This window comes from Salmo salar, chromosome 12, assembly GCF_965601325.2.
Source record: "Salmo salar chromosome 12, fSalSal1, whole genome shotgun sequence".
Taxonomy (NCBI): Eukaryota; Metazoa; Chordata; class Actinopteri; order Salmoniformes; family Salmonidae; genus Salmo; species Salmo salar.
The window spans coordinates 48,237,225-48,256,340 of record NC_138302.1 but is presented as its reverse complement, the minus strand read 5'-3'; the positions used below and the strand labels follow the sequence as shown (position 1 = coordinate 48,256,340).

The window sequence follows — 19,116 nt, the reverse complement described above, 5'->3', positions numbered from 1 at the left end:
CAAGTCAAAATGAGGCTCAGTAGTGTGTGTGGCCTCCACGTGCCTGTATGACCTCCCTACAACACCTGGGCATGCTCCTGATGAGGTGGCGGATGGTCTCCTGAGGGATCTCCAAAACAGACCTGGACTAAAGCATCCGCCAACTCCTGGACAGTCTGTGGTGCAACGTGGCGTTGGTGGATGGAGCGAGACATGATGTCCCAGATGTGCTCAATTGGATTCAGGTCTGGGGAACGGGCGGGCCGGTCCATAGCATCAATGCCTTCCTCTTGCAGGAACTGCTGACACACCCCAGCCACATGAGGTCTAGCATTGTCTTGCATTAGGAGGAACCCAGGGCCAACCGCACCAGCATATGGTTTCACAAGGGGTCTGAGGATCTCATCTCGGTACCTAATGGCAGTCAGGCTACCTCTGGCGAGCACATGGAGGGCTGTGCGGCCCCCCAAAGAAATGCCACCCCACACCATGACTGACCCACCGCCAAACCGGTCATGCTGGAGGATGTTGCAGGCAGCAGAACGTTCACCACGGCGTCTCCAGACTCTGTCACGTCTGTCACGTGCTCAGTGTGAACCTGCTTTCATCTGTGAAGAGCACAGGGTGCCAGTGGCGAATTTGCCAATCTTGGTGTTCTCTGGCAAATGCCAAACGTCCTGCACGGTGTTGGGCTGTAAGCACAACCCCCACCTGTGGACGTCGGGCCCTCATACCACCCCCATGGAGTCTGTTTCTGACCGTTTGAGCAGACACATGCACATTTGTGGCCTGCTGGAGGTCATTTTGCAGGGCTCTGGCAGTGCTTCCCCTGCTCCTCCTTGCACAAAGTGGAGGTAGCGGTCCTTCTGCTGGGTTGTTGCCCTCCTACGGCCTCCTCCATGTCTCCTGATGTACTGGCCTGTCTCCTGGTAGCGCCTCCATGCTCTGGACACTACACTGACAGACACAGCAAACCTTCTTGCCACAGCTCGCATTGATGTGCCATCCTGGATGAGCTGCACTACCTGAGCCACTTGTGTGGATTGTAGACTCCGTCTCATGCTACCACTAGAGTGAAAGCACCGCCAGCATTCAAAAGTGACCAAAACATCAGCCAGGAAGCATAGGAACTGAGAAGTGGTCTGTGTTCCCCACCTGCAGAACCACTCCTTTATTGGGGGTGTCTTGCTAATTGCCTATAATTTCCACCTGTTGTCTATTCCATTTGCACAACAGCATGTGAATTTTATTGTCAATCAGTGTTGCTTCCTAAGTGGACAGTTTGATTTCACAGAAGTGTGATTGACTTGGAGTTACATTGTGTTGTGTAAGTGTTCCCTTTATTTTTTTGAGCAGTGTATTTAGGTGCAGAAACTCCTCAATACTTTTGAGCTAATATTCTATAGGAGGTGCAAGAAGTCAAGCAGAAGAAAAAGGTACTCAGTTCCGGTGAGCTTCTGCCCAAGTCAAGTACTGTGCTTAAGTAAAAATACAAATAACAATGACAAGTAGAGCATAATTATTATTATTTTTAATATATTTTTTGCTTAATCTGATTGGGTGGGCTTGGCTCCCCAGTGGGTGGGCCTTCGCCGACCCACGCCCACCCATGCCTACGCCCCTGTGGAACACTCAGGAACACTCAAAACCTCTGGCAAAGCCATTCTGGTGTGTCTTTGGCATTTAAATCAAATCAAATTTTATTGGTCACATACACGTGTTTTAGCGATGTTATTGCAGGTGTAGCCAATCGCTTGTGGAACTGACAGTGTTTTAACTATTTGAGGATATGAAATAAACAGACAATCATAATAGCAGTCAAAATAGTACCGGCACCTATTTCAGTCCAATTGACTGGGAAGCTTGTCAGGATCAGAAGAAATATGAAAGTAGCAAAGCACAGGTAAAAAGTTAGAAGAAAACCCACCGTAGTCTTCTGAAAACCTAACCCTGGGATATAGTTAACATTTTTAGCAGGACAATAACACATATTTTAATGCCACACCTTTGAATGGCTTTCCATGAGGTGTTGATTGTTCCTGAGTGGTTCAGTCTGAGTTCTGACTTAAATCTGCTTGAAAATCAGAGATAAGGTTTGAATATTGCTGTCTATCAATGATTCCCAACTAAATGTACTGAGCTTGAGCAATTTTGATGTATTGTGAAGGTTGGTAGAATATTTTCAAAATGATTCACAGTTGTAATGGTTTCCAAAGGTGCTTCCACCAAGTATTACCCCTGCGGTGTGAAGACATACGCAATCAATACAGGTCTCAGAGTGAGATAGAGAATAAGAGAGAGAGAATAGGAGGGAGGTTATCTTGCCTGGACTGGAGATTTTTGATGCGGGCCAGCATGTCCAAGTGGCCTGCTGAATACTGCTCTATGACATCCATCACGTCGTACGGCCGCAGGCTCTCTTTGAACTTCCTCTTGGAGACCATGAACCTCATAATGCTGAGGAGAGAGACGTTTGAGATATGAACACAACCTCAATAGGATATTTTAATGGGACATTGCATAGATCATTATATTGGGTTGGGGACAACTATGTGGGCCATGAGATATTTCAATTAAACTTTCTACATGTCTGTATAACAGTGTAAACCGATTTTCCCAGATTGAGATTGAAGAGCAGGAGGGTGATATGAATATCCCAAGCTTGAATATACCAGTGCTGGGTAAAATAAATCATACAGATAATGAGAGATAGAGATTGACCTGACCTAGACACACTCTGAAAGACAAAACTTGTCTTGGCTTACCAAATGGACCTGATAGTGACCTTGAGTCCGGGAGTTAGGTCCTGAGGGACAAACTCACAGTGGCAGCTCTTATTGTCGTCTGCTATGTCCTCTCCAGGGAGGCTGGCTTCTACGAAACACAACAAGCACACGGGAGCTCCAGTGTTAGCGTGTTCCTGTGGCATGGGGCGGATGGAAACACTGAACTGTCACCTGCACTCTCCCCTAACCTTGACTCATTCAGTCTTTAAGGATGTCAGTCTGCATGGAACCAAGCGAAGGCACGGCTATTAACTTGCACAGCCCAGGGTTACAGTGTGGGATTGGGCGTCGAATCGAGGGCAGGTTAATGGCAGTGTCGGTTCATCTCATTGGCTGATGCAGGATAAGGAAAAGGAAAGAGGTGTGGGGGGGGGGGGGGGGGGGGGGATTGGGAGGAAGGGGGGACATAGCGGTACCAGTTTCTGAGGTTAATGGCTTCACCTGACTACTGTGGCCCAAAAATATTAAATACGGAGGCGTGACGTGGCGTGCCGAAGCCAGTGTGCTCTTATCTTAAGCTACGCTAGCAGCTAGCATCGTTGTGAATGACACTGAGACAGTCAGCAGACAGGCCACTGCAGTGGACCACAGCCTCGTCAATCTGCAGTTTGAGACACTTGAGTTCCAGGTGTAGGCCTATTCAGAGTGGGATACAGAGAAAGTCGTTAAAGTATTTCAAACTGCTGAATGCCTATTATGGCAGAAGGGGGACAATGTGCCTATATGAGGTTCAATGCAGAGACGTAACAGTACAAAACATGGATGTTCATTAAGCACCTATATACAAGCCATAGCAGGACAGCTAACTCTGCAATCAATATATCTAGCTATATCTTGAAGTAAACTTAATAGTGGAAACAGTGTAACACTGTAAATCGGTCCTACTGTATATAATTCATTATATTAGGCATTAAATATACTCCTTTCAATATCAAACTTTTTTATGTGTGGCTGAGTCACTGGATTTATTGTAAATTTGACTGGCAGGGGGGAGCCGAGAAGGAGTTTGGATATTGGCTTGTGCAGTCACACATTTAACTTTCAATTATTGTAATAGTTGCTTTTCTATTTTTGGGATCTAAAGGCCAGACTCAAGTTGGTAGCAATTTGCATCAGTGAAATAGGAGGTTCAGACTGGTGACAAGGCTGGGTAAATCTTTCCCTATATATTTCAATGTCGGTGTTGTATTTGAGATGGTAAGGATTTCTCCCTTTTCAAGACCATAATGGTTTTATGGTGTGTAAAGAGGCTTTGTTCATCTTTGGTTCTGTGTATCTAGTGTATGTAGTATGTGTATCTAGCATAATCAAGTATGTCTCTGAGCTCAAATATGTGAACTCTGAGCGTAAGAAATTTGACGTAGATATCTGTATTGACAAATAAAGTGCTTGAACTTGCCTGAAGGTGTCAATAATTTTGGGCCACAGCATTGACCTATCCCAGTTTCACTCCAACAGACAAAAACATTGTGCGCCTAATGCCAACCAAAATACAGAGCCGTGAAACTGCATCACGTCTTCCCCCAACATGGCTTCCATTTTAAGGGGAGGGGATCTAGTGTCACGGTTCTATAGTGCTGTGCTTCAAAGGCCCTTAGTGGGCACTGAAGGCCAACTGACAGAGATCAGACAGCTTCCTTCATGCAGGTTAGAATGCAACAGCGGCAGCCATTTTGAGTTGAGTGCATGGCTTTCGGGCTGCTTGCTTGTAGTTGGGCTATTATGAAAATGATGGGGCCCACCCATTACTGTGCTCATGGAATGGGTCTACAGTTGGGCATGCAATATATTGCTTCAATCATATAAACACTTGTTTTTATTCATTTTGATCTGGTGGCCGTCCCCCAAGCAGACAAGGGATTTGTTTCTTACTGATTAACCCCTCAATTGCTGCAAAAGAGGTGGAGAGGAGAAGGAAACGACAATAAAATAAACCTGGTTAAATTTAAGGATAAAATCATAATACAATCACCAAAAAAACAGGCTTATTAGGAAATGATATACAATATCATGATGTAAAGAACCCGAGGGCTGTGGTGATATTCAGTTGTCTCAGTGGGTATCTTGTCATGTATTACAGAACCTCTCTGAAGGTACAATGCAATAAGGACTGCAGGGGTATTGGCCAGATCTGCATCGTGAAAGGGAGGGGTGATAAGTAAAAATGATGGGCATCAAATGTAGTTTGGTACAGTAATTAGTGGAATGGACTGAAGAAGAAAGGACTGCAGCAACAGGTTTTAATAACCCCTTAAGAAATACGCAAAATCCATTACAATGCAAAACATAGGCGCTTACATTTCCTTATGATTAGGGCATTCACAGAAGGTGTTACCAAGATTTTCATACTGGTTGCAGTCACTTATTCTAATGTCAAATTGTGAAAAGGAATGTTGTGACAATGGTCATTTGACAGTGAAAACCCTACACTGTCATGCAGCAACCAGTGACAATGCTGTGGAAATATGCATCGGATGTTAAATAAGTTAGCTAGCAAACTCAATCAAAATGTCACTCTGAAAACAAGGTTCCAAAGCCGTTTAAGCTATGGCTTCATATGAACATGACCCAACTGATACAGTATCAAAATGTCACTCTGAAAACAAGGTTCCAAAGCTGTTTAAGCTATGGCTTCATATGAACATGACCCAACTGATACAGTATCAAAATGTCACTCTGAAAACAAGGTTCCAAAGCTGTTTAAGCTATGGCTTCATATGAACATGACCCAACTGATACACTATTAAAATGAGGCTAAAGCAGCAACTCTGTAACACTGCCAACATATTTAGAAGTATACAGATTTGTATATTTGTCAGATTTGAATTAATTCCACTGCTCAGATATGGCAAGATGTGATATATTGTACAATAGTCAAATAGTGCCAAATCAGTATATTCAAAAGTCTTTCCCCAAAGGATGGATCAATCTAATGTCACACACTTGAACATATTATGTGCATAGTGTTACAATTATTTTTCATAAATGATCAGTAGGTATCTCACAACTGCACTTTGTAATATGTAAGCATGTAGGATCTTTTGTTTTCCAAAGGTGTGCAGTTGAAGATTATTCCCAAGTCACAACTGGTTGCTGCATTAGAGTTATGGGCAGTGGAAATCAGTAAATGCAGCATCACAATGCCTTCATAAGGCTGCCATAGAAATGGCATAAGGCCTGCTACAGTATACCATTACATGTAAGCCAAGATGGCATTATGAAGTGGAAAAACATACAATCAGATTAAAATGTCTTACAGTTGTCGCTTTGTAAGTGTTATGTCACTTTGCAAAATGGTAATGACATATCATGACAGGTTTTATGTCATAATTTTGACACTATAATTTGTCATGATCATGTTATAGAGGCATCATGTCAGGCTAACTGAAATGTAACAGTTTACTTGAGTCCTAAAAAGTATTTTTTTTGCTAGCCTGGGAATCCAAAATGAATTGCTCTGTTTTACCAAGCTAATAATTAGCATAAGGTAACAGACATATCAACAGAGGTCAGTAACAGTCATTACTATAAACTGACAGATTGTTATGGCTTGTTACTGGGGTTGAGATGATATCATAACCATGCTACTAAATGATTGCTGTAATTTAGCCAAATAACTTTGCAACAGTTATCAGCTAATGGCATGAGACTGAAATCAATGAGAGACTGATATGTGCACAACACTGATTACATGCACACTTGGTTTTTGGCACTAATTTAACTCCATATAATGACTTTAGAAAATTGTTTTAAGCATCATTTAGCATTATTTTGATCTGGTTGATCACCAGAACTCATGTGAGAAATCAGATTTAGACAGATTTCTTCTCATTTCATGTCCAAATTCTCCCAAAATGTCTAAAACTCCAGCAAACATTCAACCTCAAATGTTGTTTTTTGCCATCATTGTAAGCCTGCCACACACACACACACACACACACACACACACACACACACACACTATACGATACCTTTATTAAACATAAGAATGAGTGTGAGTTTTTGTCACAACCCGGCTCGTGAGGACCAGGGCACAAATAAAGTAACTTTATTGAGCTACACCAGGTTTTCCCAAACCCCCCAGGGGTACGAGCAAAGCCGTCGGGGGCACGCCAAATAAAAATGTGATTCACATTCATTTAAAAAAAAAAAAAAGAATTTATTTTTATTCACATTTTCAAACAGTCCATTTCTATTTTCCAACGGGGTTATACATTTGGGTGTTTTTTTTCTCGCCTGAGTAGCCTCGTTTCACTGCCAAAAATAAAGTTAAACAATCTAGTGTTCAGCGAAATAACAACACAATGTCAAATACAGGTAGCCTAGTCAAATAATGAACATCCAATCAAATGAACCATTACTCTCTCGTGGGAATTCCACTAACTATCCGTATGTAGCCAAACGTAGCTGCTGCTCATTCCGTTTGCTGGGAAATTGATAAATGGTTAAAAAAAGTAAGGCCCGCGTCCATAGAGACACATACCAGCTCTACTGGTAGTACTGCTACTACCAGCAGTACTACACCTGCGCCTGTCGACGACACAAGTTGTTCTGCTTCCACGAGCACATCCAATGCTAGCATCAGTAATTCTACATATGTTGTTAGCCCAGCTAGCATGGACACTGACAGTTGTGAATCTGATGCAGCCGAAGAGCTACTGCCCCCTTACCTGGGAAAGCACCAAACAACAGACAGGGATGTTGGTCCATCGAAGAGGCGCACATATGATGAGAACTAAATTGATTTGGGGTTCACTTATATTGGAAGTAGTGCCTTTCCTCAGGCACAGTGTGTTATATGTGCAAAAGTACTATCTCACAACTCGATGAAACCTTCACTCTTGCGCAGATATTTAGAAACAAAACATGCCAATTTGAAACTAAGCCACAGGAGTTTTTTGAGCAAGAATTAAGACAACTTTCGAGTAGTAAGTCATGTATAAAATCAACAGATACCATTAATAAGAAGGGACTAGAAGCGTCTTATATGGTAAGCTGCCAAGTGGCTAGGACAGGCAAGCCCCATGCTATTGTGGAGGACTTAATTCTTCATGCTGCCGCAGATATGGCTGGGACAATGCTGGGGGAAATGGCCAAAGAAACTATACAAACAATGTCTTCATCAAACAACACTGTTTCACGACGCATCAGTGACGTGGCAGGAGATGTTTTGAAACAATTAACGGCTTTGCATACAAGCCAGTGAATTATATGTGTTACAGCTGGATGAGTCAACAGACGTGGCGGGCCTGGCACAGCTCCTGGTATATGTCCTTTACGTTTATGGGGGGTCAATTAAGGATGGCATCCTCTTCTGCAAACCACTGGAAACCAGGACAACAAGAGAGGATATTGGACAGCTTTGTAACATCAAATGGCCTTTGGTGGTCAAGATGTGTTGGCATCTGTACTGATGGCGCAAAAGCCATGACAAGGAGACATAGTGGAGTGGTAACGTGCGTACAAGCAGTTGCTCCCGATGCCACTTAGGTACACTGCAGCATCCACCGAGCGGCTCTTGCTGCCAAGGGAATGCCTGACAGCTTGAAAGATGTTTTGGACACTACAGTGAAATGGTCAACTTTGTTAAAGCAAGGCCCCTGAACTCTTGTGTATTTTCTGCACTATGCAATGATATGGGCAGCGACCATGTAACACTTTTACAACATACAGAAGTGCGCTGGTTATCAAGGGGCAAAGTACTGACACGTTTTCTTTACTGACCATAATTTTCACTTGTCTGACCGCATGCATGATGACAAGTTTCTCACACGACTGGCCTATCGGGGTGATGTTTTTTCTCGCCTGAATGATCTGAATCTAGGATTACAGGGAATCTCCGCAACTATATTCAACGTGTGGGACAAAATTCAGGCTATGATTAAGAAGTTGGAGCTCTTCTCTGTCTGCATTAACAAGGACAAAACACAGGTCTTTCCATCATTATTAGATTTTTTTGTGTGCAAATGAACTCAAGCTTACGGACAATGTAAAATGTGATATAGCGAAGCACCTGAGTGAGATGGGTGCGCAATTACGCAGGTACTTTCCCGAAACGGAAGGCACAAACAACTGGATTCGTTATCCCTTTCATGCCCTGCCTCCAGTCCACTTACCGATATCTGAAAAAAAGAACCTCATCGAAATTGCAATTGAATTTAATCAGAAGCCACTGCCAGATTTCTGGTTTGGGCTGCGCTCAGAGTATCCTGCCTTGGCAAATCGCGCTGTTAAGACACTGATGCCCTTTGCAAGCATGTACCTATGTGAGAGTGGATTCTCGGCCCTCACTAGCATGAAAACTAAATACAGGCACAGACTGTGTGAAAAATTATTTAAGACTGAGACTCTCTCCAATACAACCCAACATTGCAGAGTTATGTGCATCCTTTCCAGCACACCCTTTTCATTAACCTGTGGTGAGTTATTCACAATTTTCGATGAACAAATAAGGTTTTATATGTAACATGGTTAAATAAAGAGCAAAATTATTGATTATTATTATATAATTATTGTGCCTGGTCCTATAAAAGCTTTTTGTCACTTCCCACGAGCCGGGTTGTGACAAACTCACACTCATTCTTATGTTTAATAAAGGTATCGTATAGTGTGTGTTTGGCAGGCTTATAATGATGGCAAAAAACAACATTTGAGAGTGTGCTGACCCTGGTGCTAGAGGAGGAACGCAGCTGGAGGTTGAATGTTGGAAGGGGTACGGGACTATAAAAAGTTTGGGCAACACTGAGCTACACAATACATTTTAGACACTTTGGGAGAATTTGGACATGAAATTAGAAAAATCTGTCTAAATCTGATTACTCACATGAGTTCTGGTGATTAGTATTGACAGTACATGGTTTATGATGATGTTATCATATTCAAAAACAAAGTAAAACAAACAGACAACATGAAGATGATGCCATTGCCAGCAAATAAAAATAGACGTTATCCTGTACTATATTCTAACTTCTTTACAGCTATTTGCCAAATGGAACAAAAAAAAAAATATAATTCCGAACATGGGCCGTGTTCTCAGACACAGATTAAGCCTAATCCTGGACTGGAAAGCACTTTAAATGGAGATTCTCTATTGAGCACGCTTTTTAGTCAGGGACTGGGCTTCTGTATCTGGGAAATCAGTCCAAAAAGCATACCAAACCAAAAACAAAACATGAAAGCATATATGTACATGAGGTAATAAATCCCTTGATATATTGCTTATCGGTGTGTTGATCGTGGATGTTGAAACAAGCATCTCTGTTTGCCTGACCTGGTGAGCTCTTCTGTCTGAATTCTTCATCCTGCATCTCAATCAGCACTTTAGCCCACCGTCAAATAGAGAAACGAAAAAGGAATCGATGAGGATTGCGTTTTGCCTAGCGTGCATCAAATTATTTGTTTTCTGTCAACGTACAGAGAAAACGCCATCAAGAGCAACAATTGCATGAATACAGACACATAAAACAGACCGGACATGTTTAACAGAACTGCCTCATGTAGGGCAAACATATGCTGCCATGCTGTTTAATTCATGATTAATATCTATGCTTAATTAACAGTAACACTTAAACACTTTAAGACTTGAACATCTAAACACTTTAAGGGGTGGTGACAATGCTAATAATATACTACCACTAGGAGTGTTATAAGACATGTTATGAGAACTCATGAGTTTGACATGAAACTGTTTTATTAAAGAGCTATATAGAGGACAGAGGTTATTACACTGTCATCATCAGTTCAAAGGTTTGTTATAACCTGCTATAGTCAGAGTAATGTCGCTAACCAAATCCTTATGATAGCATTAAGTGACATTATGACCATTGTTATAACTTGTCATTGTCACCTAACTTTTAAACATCAACTACATCAGCAGAACATAATCACCACACTGTCTTTCTCTAATTGTACTGTTCCAAGTTTGTTTCAAATGAACCAAACAGAAAGGTAACAAAGATACCACAGATAACAGAAAAAAAGTATGAAACCCGGGAAAGAACAGAGCAACAAAAGATACAGCACATAACACAACATGCAATTTGAACTCTTACAGCGCATCACACCACACAACAAACTCATTTCCAAGACGGCCGCTTGGATGACATTGCAACACTAAAGCCACAAAGAATAACACATCATTCAAAAGCTAGACGGAACTCAACATATCAAGTACCACAGAAACACACTGCGTAAAGATACTCCTACCTTCCGAGTTTTGGCGCGAGGCAGCGCCCTTAATGCGGAAGGCTTGACGTGCCCGGCTGCGTTCTCCGAAACTCCAACTCTTGGGCACTTTGTTGGGGCTGTCTTCATTGCTGTTGTCAGCGCTGGGGGACCTGTGAATGGGTTGGCCCTGGCCTTGGCCCCCCTGGCCTTGACCCTGGCTGCCTTGTCCACTGGGGCCATGGGGTGAACCTTTCCCTTTGGTCCCTGAGCTCCGGGGACTGGAGAAAACACGCTCCTTCAGGCTGACCTTCTGACTGGAGGAGTCAGGGGATCAAGAGACGTTGAGAGGAGATATGTCATGTTATCGCCACTCAATCAATACAAGTCAGTGTTGTTCTGTGTATTCATGCACACCATGCACATCTTTATTGACCAACTTGCAGTTATGGTAATCAGATGCTATTGATGTTGCAATATTTAGTGGTTTACTAGCCGTACAATGTTCTGGTATTGCATTCATTCAGCCCCAACTGAATATTGTCGGAGTATCACAACAAACGCCTCACAAGTTACTCTAATTGCTTGGCAGTAAGTAATCAGTTAAAATACGCTTTTCAATAAATCTTCTCATTTTATAGGACTTGTCTAATGTTTTGCTTTCGTTGTAAAGCCTTTTTGAAATCGGACAGTGTGGTTAGATTAACGAGAGTCTTGTCTTTAAATAGCTGTAAAATAGTCATATGTTTGAGAAATTGAAGTAATAGGATTTTTACAAGCGTCCCACCTAGCCCATAGAGGTTAAATCACATTTACATAAGTATTCAGTCCCTTTGTTGAAGAACCTTTTGCAGCGATTACAGCCTCAAGTCTTCATGAGTATGACGCTACAAGCTTGGCCCACCTGTATTTGGGGAGTTTCTCCCATTCTTCTCTGCAGATCCTCTCAAACTCTGTCAGGTTGGATGGGGAGTGTCGCTGCACAGCTATTTTCAGGTCTCTCCAGAGATGTAAGATCAGTTTCAAGTCCGGGCTCTGGCTGGGCCACTCAAGGACATTCAGAGACATGTCCCGAAACCACTCCTGCATCGACTTGGCTGTGTGCTTAGGGTCGTTGTCCTGTTGGAAGGTGAACCTTTTCCACAATCTGAGGTCCTGAGCACTCTGAAGCAGGTTTTCGTCAAGGATCTCTCTGTACTTTGCTCTGTTCATCTTTGCCTCGATCCTGACCATTCTCCCAGTCCCTGCCGCTGAAAAACATCCCCACAGCATGATGCTGCCACAACCATGCTTCACCATAAGAATGGTGCCAGATTTCCTCCAGGCGTGACGCTTGGTATTCAGACCAAAGAGTTCAATCTTGGTTTCATCTGACCAGAGAATCTTGTTTCTCATGGTCTGAGAGTCCTTTAGGTGCTTTATGGCAAACTACAAGCAGGCTGCCATGTGCCTTTTACTGAGGAGTGGCTTCCGTCTGGCCACTCTACCATAAAGGCCTGATTGGTGAAGTGCTGCAAAGGTGGTTGTCCTTCTGGAAGGTTCTCCCATCTCCACAGAGGAACTCTGGAACTCTGTTATTGACCATCCGGTTCTTGGTCACCTCCTCACCACGGCCCTTCTCCCCCAATTGCTCAGTTTGGCCAGGCGGCCAGCTCTAGGAAGGGTCTTGGTGGTTCCAAACTTCTTCTATTTATGAATGACGGAGGCCACTGTGTTTTTGGGGGCCTTCAATGCTGCAGAATTTTTTTGGTACCCTTCCCCAGATCGGTGCCTTGACACAATCCTGTCTCGGAGCTCTTCCTTTGACCTCATGGCTTGGTTTTTGCTCTGACATTCAGTCAACTGTGGGACATTATACAGACAGGTGTGTGCAAGTTGTAGAAACATCAAGGATGCTCAATGGAAACAGAATGCACCTGAGCTCAATTTCAAGCCTCATAGCAAAGGGTCTGAAAACGTATGCAAATAAGCTATTTCTGTTTTTTCTTTGCAATACATTTGCAAAAATGTCTAAACCTGTTTTCGCTTTGTCATTATGGAGTATTGTGTGTAGATTGAGAAGGGCAAAAAATTATTAAATCAATTTTAGAATAAGGCTGTAATGTAACAAAATGTGGTTAGAAGTTAAGTGGTGTACTGTATATACAAACAAGTTATTTAGGTCAGAGAGGGGAGAGGTGTGGGTCATGAGGTATTGTTTTATTTGGTTTTTAAAGCTCTTTTAGCAGATTGTAAAATGAGATGGGAGTTCCATGTAACCATGTCTTTATATAAAATGCCTTCAGAAAGTATTCAAACCCCTTGACTTATTCCACATTTTGTTGTGTTACAGCCTGAATTCCAAATGGATCAAATTGATAAAAAACATTCTCCAATCTACAAAAAACATTTTTGCACATTTATTGGAAATTTAATACAGAAATATGTCATTTACATAAGTATTCACACCTCTGAGTCTATACTTTGGAGAAGCACTTTTAGAATTGAATTCAGCTGTGAGTCTTTCTGGGTACATTCTAAGAGTTTTCCACACCTGGATTGTGCAACATTTGGCAAGTATTCTTTTCAAAATTCTTCAAGCTCTGTCAAAATGATTGTTGATCATTGCTAGACAACCATTTTCAGGTCTTGCAATAGATTTTAAAGTAGATTTAAGTCAAAACTGTAACACGGCCAACATTCTTCTTGGTAAGTAACTCTAGTGTAGATTTGGCCTCGTGTTTTAGGTCATTGTCCTGCTGAAAGGTGAATACATCTCCCATTGTCTCGTGGAAAGCAGACTTAACCAGGTTTTCCTTTAGGAATTTGCCTTTGCTTGGCTCTATTACGTTTCTATTCATCCTGAAAAATGAGCCTATCCTTAACGATTACAAGCATACCAATAACATGATGCAGCAACCACTAAGCTTGAAAATATGAGTGGTACTCAGTAATGTGTTGTATTGGATTTGCCACAAACATAAAACTTTGTATTCATGATAAAAAGTTTCCTTCCTCTCCAGCAACTGAGTTAAGAAGGACTCCTGTATCTTTGTAGTGACTCTGTGTATTGATACACCATCCAAAGAGTAATTAATAACTTCACCATGCTCAAAGGGATATTCAATATCTGCTTTTAAATTTTTTTACTACCAATAAGTGCCCTTCTTTGCGAGGCATTGGAAAACCTCCCTGTTCTTTGAGGTTGAATCTGTGTTTGAAATTCATAGCTCGACTGAGGGACCTTACAGATAATTGTTTGTGTGGGGTACAGAGATGCGGTAGTCAGTGCAACTTATTATGTGACTTGTTAAGCACATTTTTACTCCTGAACTTATTTAGGCTTGCCAAAACAAGGGGGTTGAATACTTATTGACTCAAGACATTTTAGCTTTACATTTTTATTCATTTGTTAATGTTTTGTTTTGAAAAACATAATTCCACTTTAACATTATGGGGTAATGTGTGTGACAAAATCCAAGCTGTAACACAACAAAATTTGAAAAAAGTAAAGAGGTGTGAACGCACTGTAACATTGTGCGTTGCATTAAATTTGTATATTGTAGATATGAACCCTCTAAGTTCAGTGAAGTGCAAGGCGTGCTGCTCTATTCTGGGCCAGCTGAAGCTTTCTTAGGTTATTCTTTGCTGCACCTGACCATACAACCGTGAAATAGTCAATATGTGATAAACTAGAGACAGTAGGTCTTATTTGGTCGAGTGTTGGTCACCTTATCTTACAACGAACAAGTGACATGGCTGGTACTCTCAACGTTGGTGACTGTTTTGAACAGTCTTCAGGTTCAGTGTCGACTTTAGAACTGACCAGAAATTTGGGATGGAGATGAGTGAAATAGATTATTTTGACCTCGTTGTAAGATAAGGTTTTGATACTGACCTTGGGGAGGGCTCCGGTTGGGGTTCCTTCCTGTTTGGTCAGGAAACACAAAGACACACAAACAAACAAACAAACAAACAAACAAACAAAACAAACAGATACATACAGTACATTCAATTGTCAATAATCTGTCAAATCTGACATAGTAGTATTGATGCTATATTTTTTATAGAAAAAGTAGCACACTATATTTTACATAATGTTTCATAATGCTATAAAGATCTTAGTAGATGATGAATTCGGATTTTGTTTTTGACCTGAATGACAGTCCCGACTTGCTCTTCAGATTTCTTAGTAGATCCAGTTGATTTAGTGGCGGGATCAGTCTACTTATAAATAAAAGACAAAAGATGTGTTGGTGTTACAAGGAAGAAAAAAAACATACCCCAGCACAGCTTTACTGCATATAGAATGGCTTGGTGCTGTTTCAAATGTTCTATATGAATGTATATTATTCCCGATGCAATCCCTGCCATTTATGGGTAGTAGGCCATTTATGGGTAGTAGGTTGTAGATTTCAATTTTGCTTGATTTCATATGCCTCCTTACCAAGAGCTTGAATTCTGTGAGGATGTTTTCAATTGCCCTGTAACCAAAACTAAGATGGCATTTTCATAATTTTTTGGGAATGCAGATAAGAGAATGTGACACAGTAACAAACAACTGCAATTACTATCCCATTCATTAATAGTCCAAAGTTTTGTAAAAGATACTTGTTTTACGTAATATAATGTTCGATTAAACATCACTGTAGTCATACAGCCCTTGAATTCAATTTGACACCCCAACTTTCAAAGTAGCCTGTTGTTCCTTATGAGACAGGCACACTTTAATTTATCTAAGACTTGTAGTACCTATCCAATGGAAATCTTTCCCTGCAGATGAGGTAAAAAGTACCCAGTCCTTCGGGCCCTGGGCCCACAATGCAACAATCAGATATGGCCCAGTTGCAGGCTGTTTGCCTTTTTCCCTTCAGCCATCAATCAATACTCAAGCTAAGTTAGCCATCTATACACCTGGCATAGAACATTCACATTAACAAAGACTAATCACTACCAATATGTTTAGACAAGCCTGTGACATCACCAAGGGGACCAAATAGTCACAAACTAACTGAAATTGTGAACCATATTTAATCAAAATAAAATGTGAAAACATCAGTCTTTTTCATTTGTCTTCATCTGTGTGTGTCTGTGTGTGTGTGTGTGTGTGTGTGTGTGTGTGTGTGTGTGTGTGTGTGTGTGTGTGTGTGTGTGAATAATGGTATGCCGTGCTGTGTTTTTGTGTGCTATGCCAAGAGAGCGAGAGCAAGATAGAGAACGACAGCGAGTGCGAGTGTGCGCGCGTGAGCTACTGTGCATCTAATATGATGAGAAGATGGTGCTGCAGTGGATTTTGTGTGTTTTCTTTACGCTGATCTTAACTTTTTTTGCACATAATATTTCTACCATAATTTCCTATGACCAAAAACATCTTCTGGATATCAGAACAGTGATCATTAACCTCAATTCTTAACTATATTTTCTTAAAACTGCATTGTTGGTTAAGGGCTTGTAAGTAAGCATTTCACAGTAACAATACTTGTTGTATTGGGCGCAATTGATAAATACAATTTGATTGACGATTTTTACTTCAATGAGTCAGCAGCTGTGGACTGCTCATTCAGGACCAGGCCCTAATCCCCGGGACTCGAAAAAGGAAGAGATGGCGCAAGAGAGGCAAACGAGCAGGCTCCCTGATGAGACTATGCCGGCAAGTAAATAAACCGCCTCTACCGTCCATTCTATTGGCGAACGTGCAATCACTAGAGAACAAACTGGACAAGCTCCTTTCGAGACTATCCTATCAACAGGACTTGAAGCACTGTAATATCCTATGTTTATCTGAGTCGTGGCTGAGCAAGGACATGGATAATATACATCTAGCAGGTTTTTCTATGCATCGTCAAGACCGAATGGCAGCTTCTGGTAAGGTTATGGGGAGGTGTCTGTCTCTGTTAACAACAGCTGGTGTGCAATCTCTAATGTTAAGGAAGTCTTTTGTCCACCCGATTTAGAATACCTCATGAATAGCTGCAGACCATACTATTTACATGTTTCATAGCTGTCTATTTACCACCACAAACTGATGCTGGCACTAAGACCACACTCAACGAGCTGGATATAGCCATAAGAAAACAAGAAAATGCACATACAGAGGTGGCGCTCCTAGTGGCTTGTGATTTTAATGCAGGGAAACTGAAATCTGTGTTACTTAATTTTTACAAGCATGTCACCTTTACAACTAGAGGCGACAAAACTCTAGATCACCTTTACTCCACACACAGAAATACATACAAGGCCCTCCCTGGCCCTCCACTTAGCAAATCTGACCATAAGTCTATCCTACTGATTCCTGCTTACAAGCAAAAACTCAAACAGAAAGTACCAGTGACGCTCTCAATACGGTGGTCAAGTGGTCCGATGAAGCCAATGTTAGGCTACAGAACTATTTCGATAGCACAGACTGGAATATGTTCCGGGATTCATCTGATAACATTACCACATCATGGTACGTACGTACAGACATATATACATATCAATACATGACTAAGATCGAATCCTACTACGCCGGCTCTGATGCTCGTCGGATGTGGCAGGGCTTGCAAACTATCACGGATTACAAAAGGAAACCCAGCTGTGAGCTGCCCAGTGATGCGAGCCTACCAGACAAGCTATATTTCTTCCATGCTCGCTTTGAGGCAAGCAACCAAGCATGAGAACACCAGCTGTTCCGGACGACTGTGTGATCTCACTCTCCGTAGCCGATGTGAGTAAGACCTTTAACTTGTTATGGATAGGGGGCAGTATTTTCACGGCCGGATAAAAAACATACCCGATTTAATCGGTAGTCATTTAGGCAGGTTACCTTAGTGTTCTTGGGCACAGGGACTATGGTGGTCTGCTTAAAACATGTTGGTATTACAGACTCAGACAGGGAGAGGTTGAAAATGTCAGTGAAGACACTTGCCAGTTGGTCAGCGCATGCTCGCAGTACACGTCCTGGTAATCCATCTGGCCCAGCGGCCTTGTGAATGTTGACCTGCTTAAAGGTCTTACTCACATCGGCTGCGGAGAGCGTGATCACACAGTCTTCCGGAACAGCTGGTGCTCTCATGCATGTTTTAGTGTTATTTGCCTCAAAGCGAGCATAGAAGTAGTTTAGCTCATCTGATAGGCTTGTGTCACTGGGCAGCTCTCGGCTGTGCTTCCTTTTGCAGTCTGTAATGGTTTGCAAGCCCTGCCACATCCGACCAGCATCAGAGCCGGTGTAGTACGATTTGATCTTGATGCTTTGCCTGTTTGATGGTTCGTCGGAGGGCATAGCGGGATTTCTTATAAGCTTCTGTGTTAGAGTCCCACTCCTTGAACGTGGCAGGTCTAGCCTTTAGCTCAGTGCGGATGCTGCCTGTGCTTCTGGTTGGGGTATGTACGTACGGTCACTGTGGGGACGACGTCATCAATGCACCTATTGATGAAGCAAATGACTGATGTGGTGTACTCCTCAATACCATCCGAGGAATCCTGGAACATATTCCAGTCTGTGCTAACAAAACAGTCCTGTAGCTTAGCATCTGCTTCCTCTGACCACTTTTTTATTGATCTAGTCACTGGTGCTTCCTGCTTTAATTTTAGCTTGTAGGCAGGAATCAGGAGGATAGAATTATGGTCAGATTTGCCAAATGGAGGGCAAGGGAGAGCTTTGTATGTGTCTCTGTGTGTGGGGTATAGGTGGTCCAGAGTTCTTTTTCCTCTGGTTGCACATTTAACCTGTTAGGGCTAGGGGGCAGTATTGACACGGCTGGATAAAAAACGTACCCGATTTAATCTGGTTACTACTCCTGCCCAGTAACTAGAATATGCATATAATTAGTAGCTTTGGATAGAAAACACTCCAAAGTTCCTAAAACTGTTTGAATGGTGTCTGTGAGTATAACAGAACTCAAATGGCAGGCCAAAACCTGAGAAGATTCTCTACAGGAAGTACCCTGTCTGACCATTTCTTGGCCTTCTTTGTCATCTCTATCCAAAACAAAGGATCTCTGCTGTAACGTGACACTTTCTAAGGCTCCCATAGGCTCTCAGAAGGCGCCAGAACGTTGAATGATGACTTTGCAGTCTATGGCTGAAAAACAGTAGCGCATTTGGTAAGTGGTCGATCTGAGAACAATGAGACGGGCGTGCGCATGCACTTGAAGAGTCCATTTTACTTTTTCAGTCTTTGAACGAAAACAACGACTCCCGGTTGGAATATTATCGCTATTTTACGAGA

The 19,116-nt window shown here is 42.1% G+C and overlaps 1 protein-coding gene across 1 annotated transcript in view; it reads right to left on the bottom strand.

Moving 5' to 3' along the window:
* The window catches only part of LOC106565271 (potassium voltage-gated channel subfamily KQT member 2), a 109,945-nt gene that overhangs the window by 16,068 nt on the left and 74,761 nt on the right, over positions 1 to 19,116 (bottom strand). Inside the window, exons 9-14 of the mRNA XM_014132186.3 lie at positions 15,063 to 15,134; positions 14,806 to 14,835; positions 10,971 to 11,245; positions 10,036 to 10,083; positions 2,745 to 2,853; positions 2,305 to 2,436 (exon numbers count right to left, since the gene is read on the bottom strand). Of these exons, the coding sequence (XP_013987661.1) occupies positions 2,305 to 2,436; positions 2,745 to 2,853; positions 10,036 to 10,083; positions 10,971 to 11,245; positions 14,806 to 14,835; positions 15,063 to 15,134 (666 nt within the window). The remainder of the gene's footprint in view (positions 1 to 2,304; positions 2,437 to 2,744; positions 2,854 to 10,035; positions 10,084 to 10,970; positions 11,246 to 14,805; positions 14,836 to 15,062; positions 15,135 to 19,116) is intronic.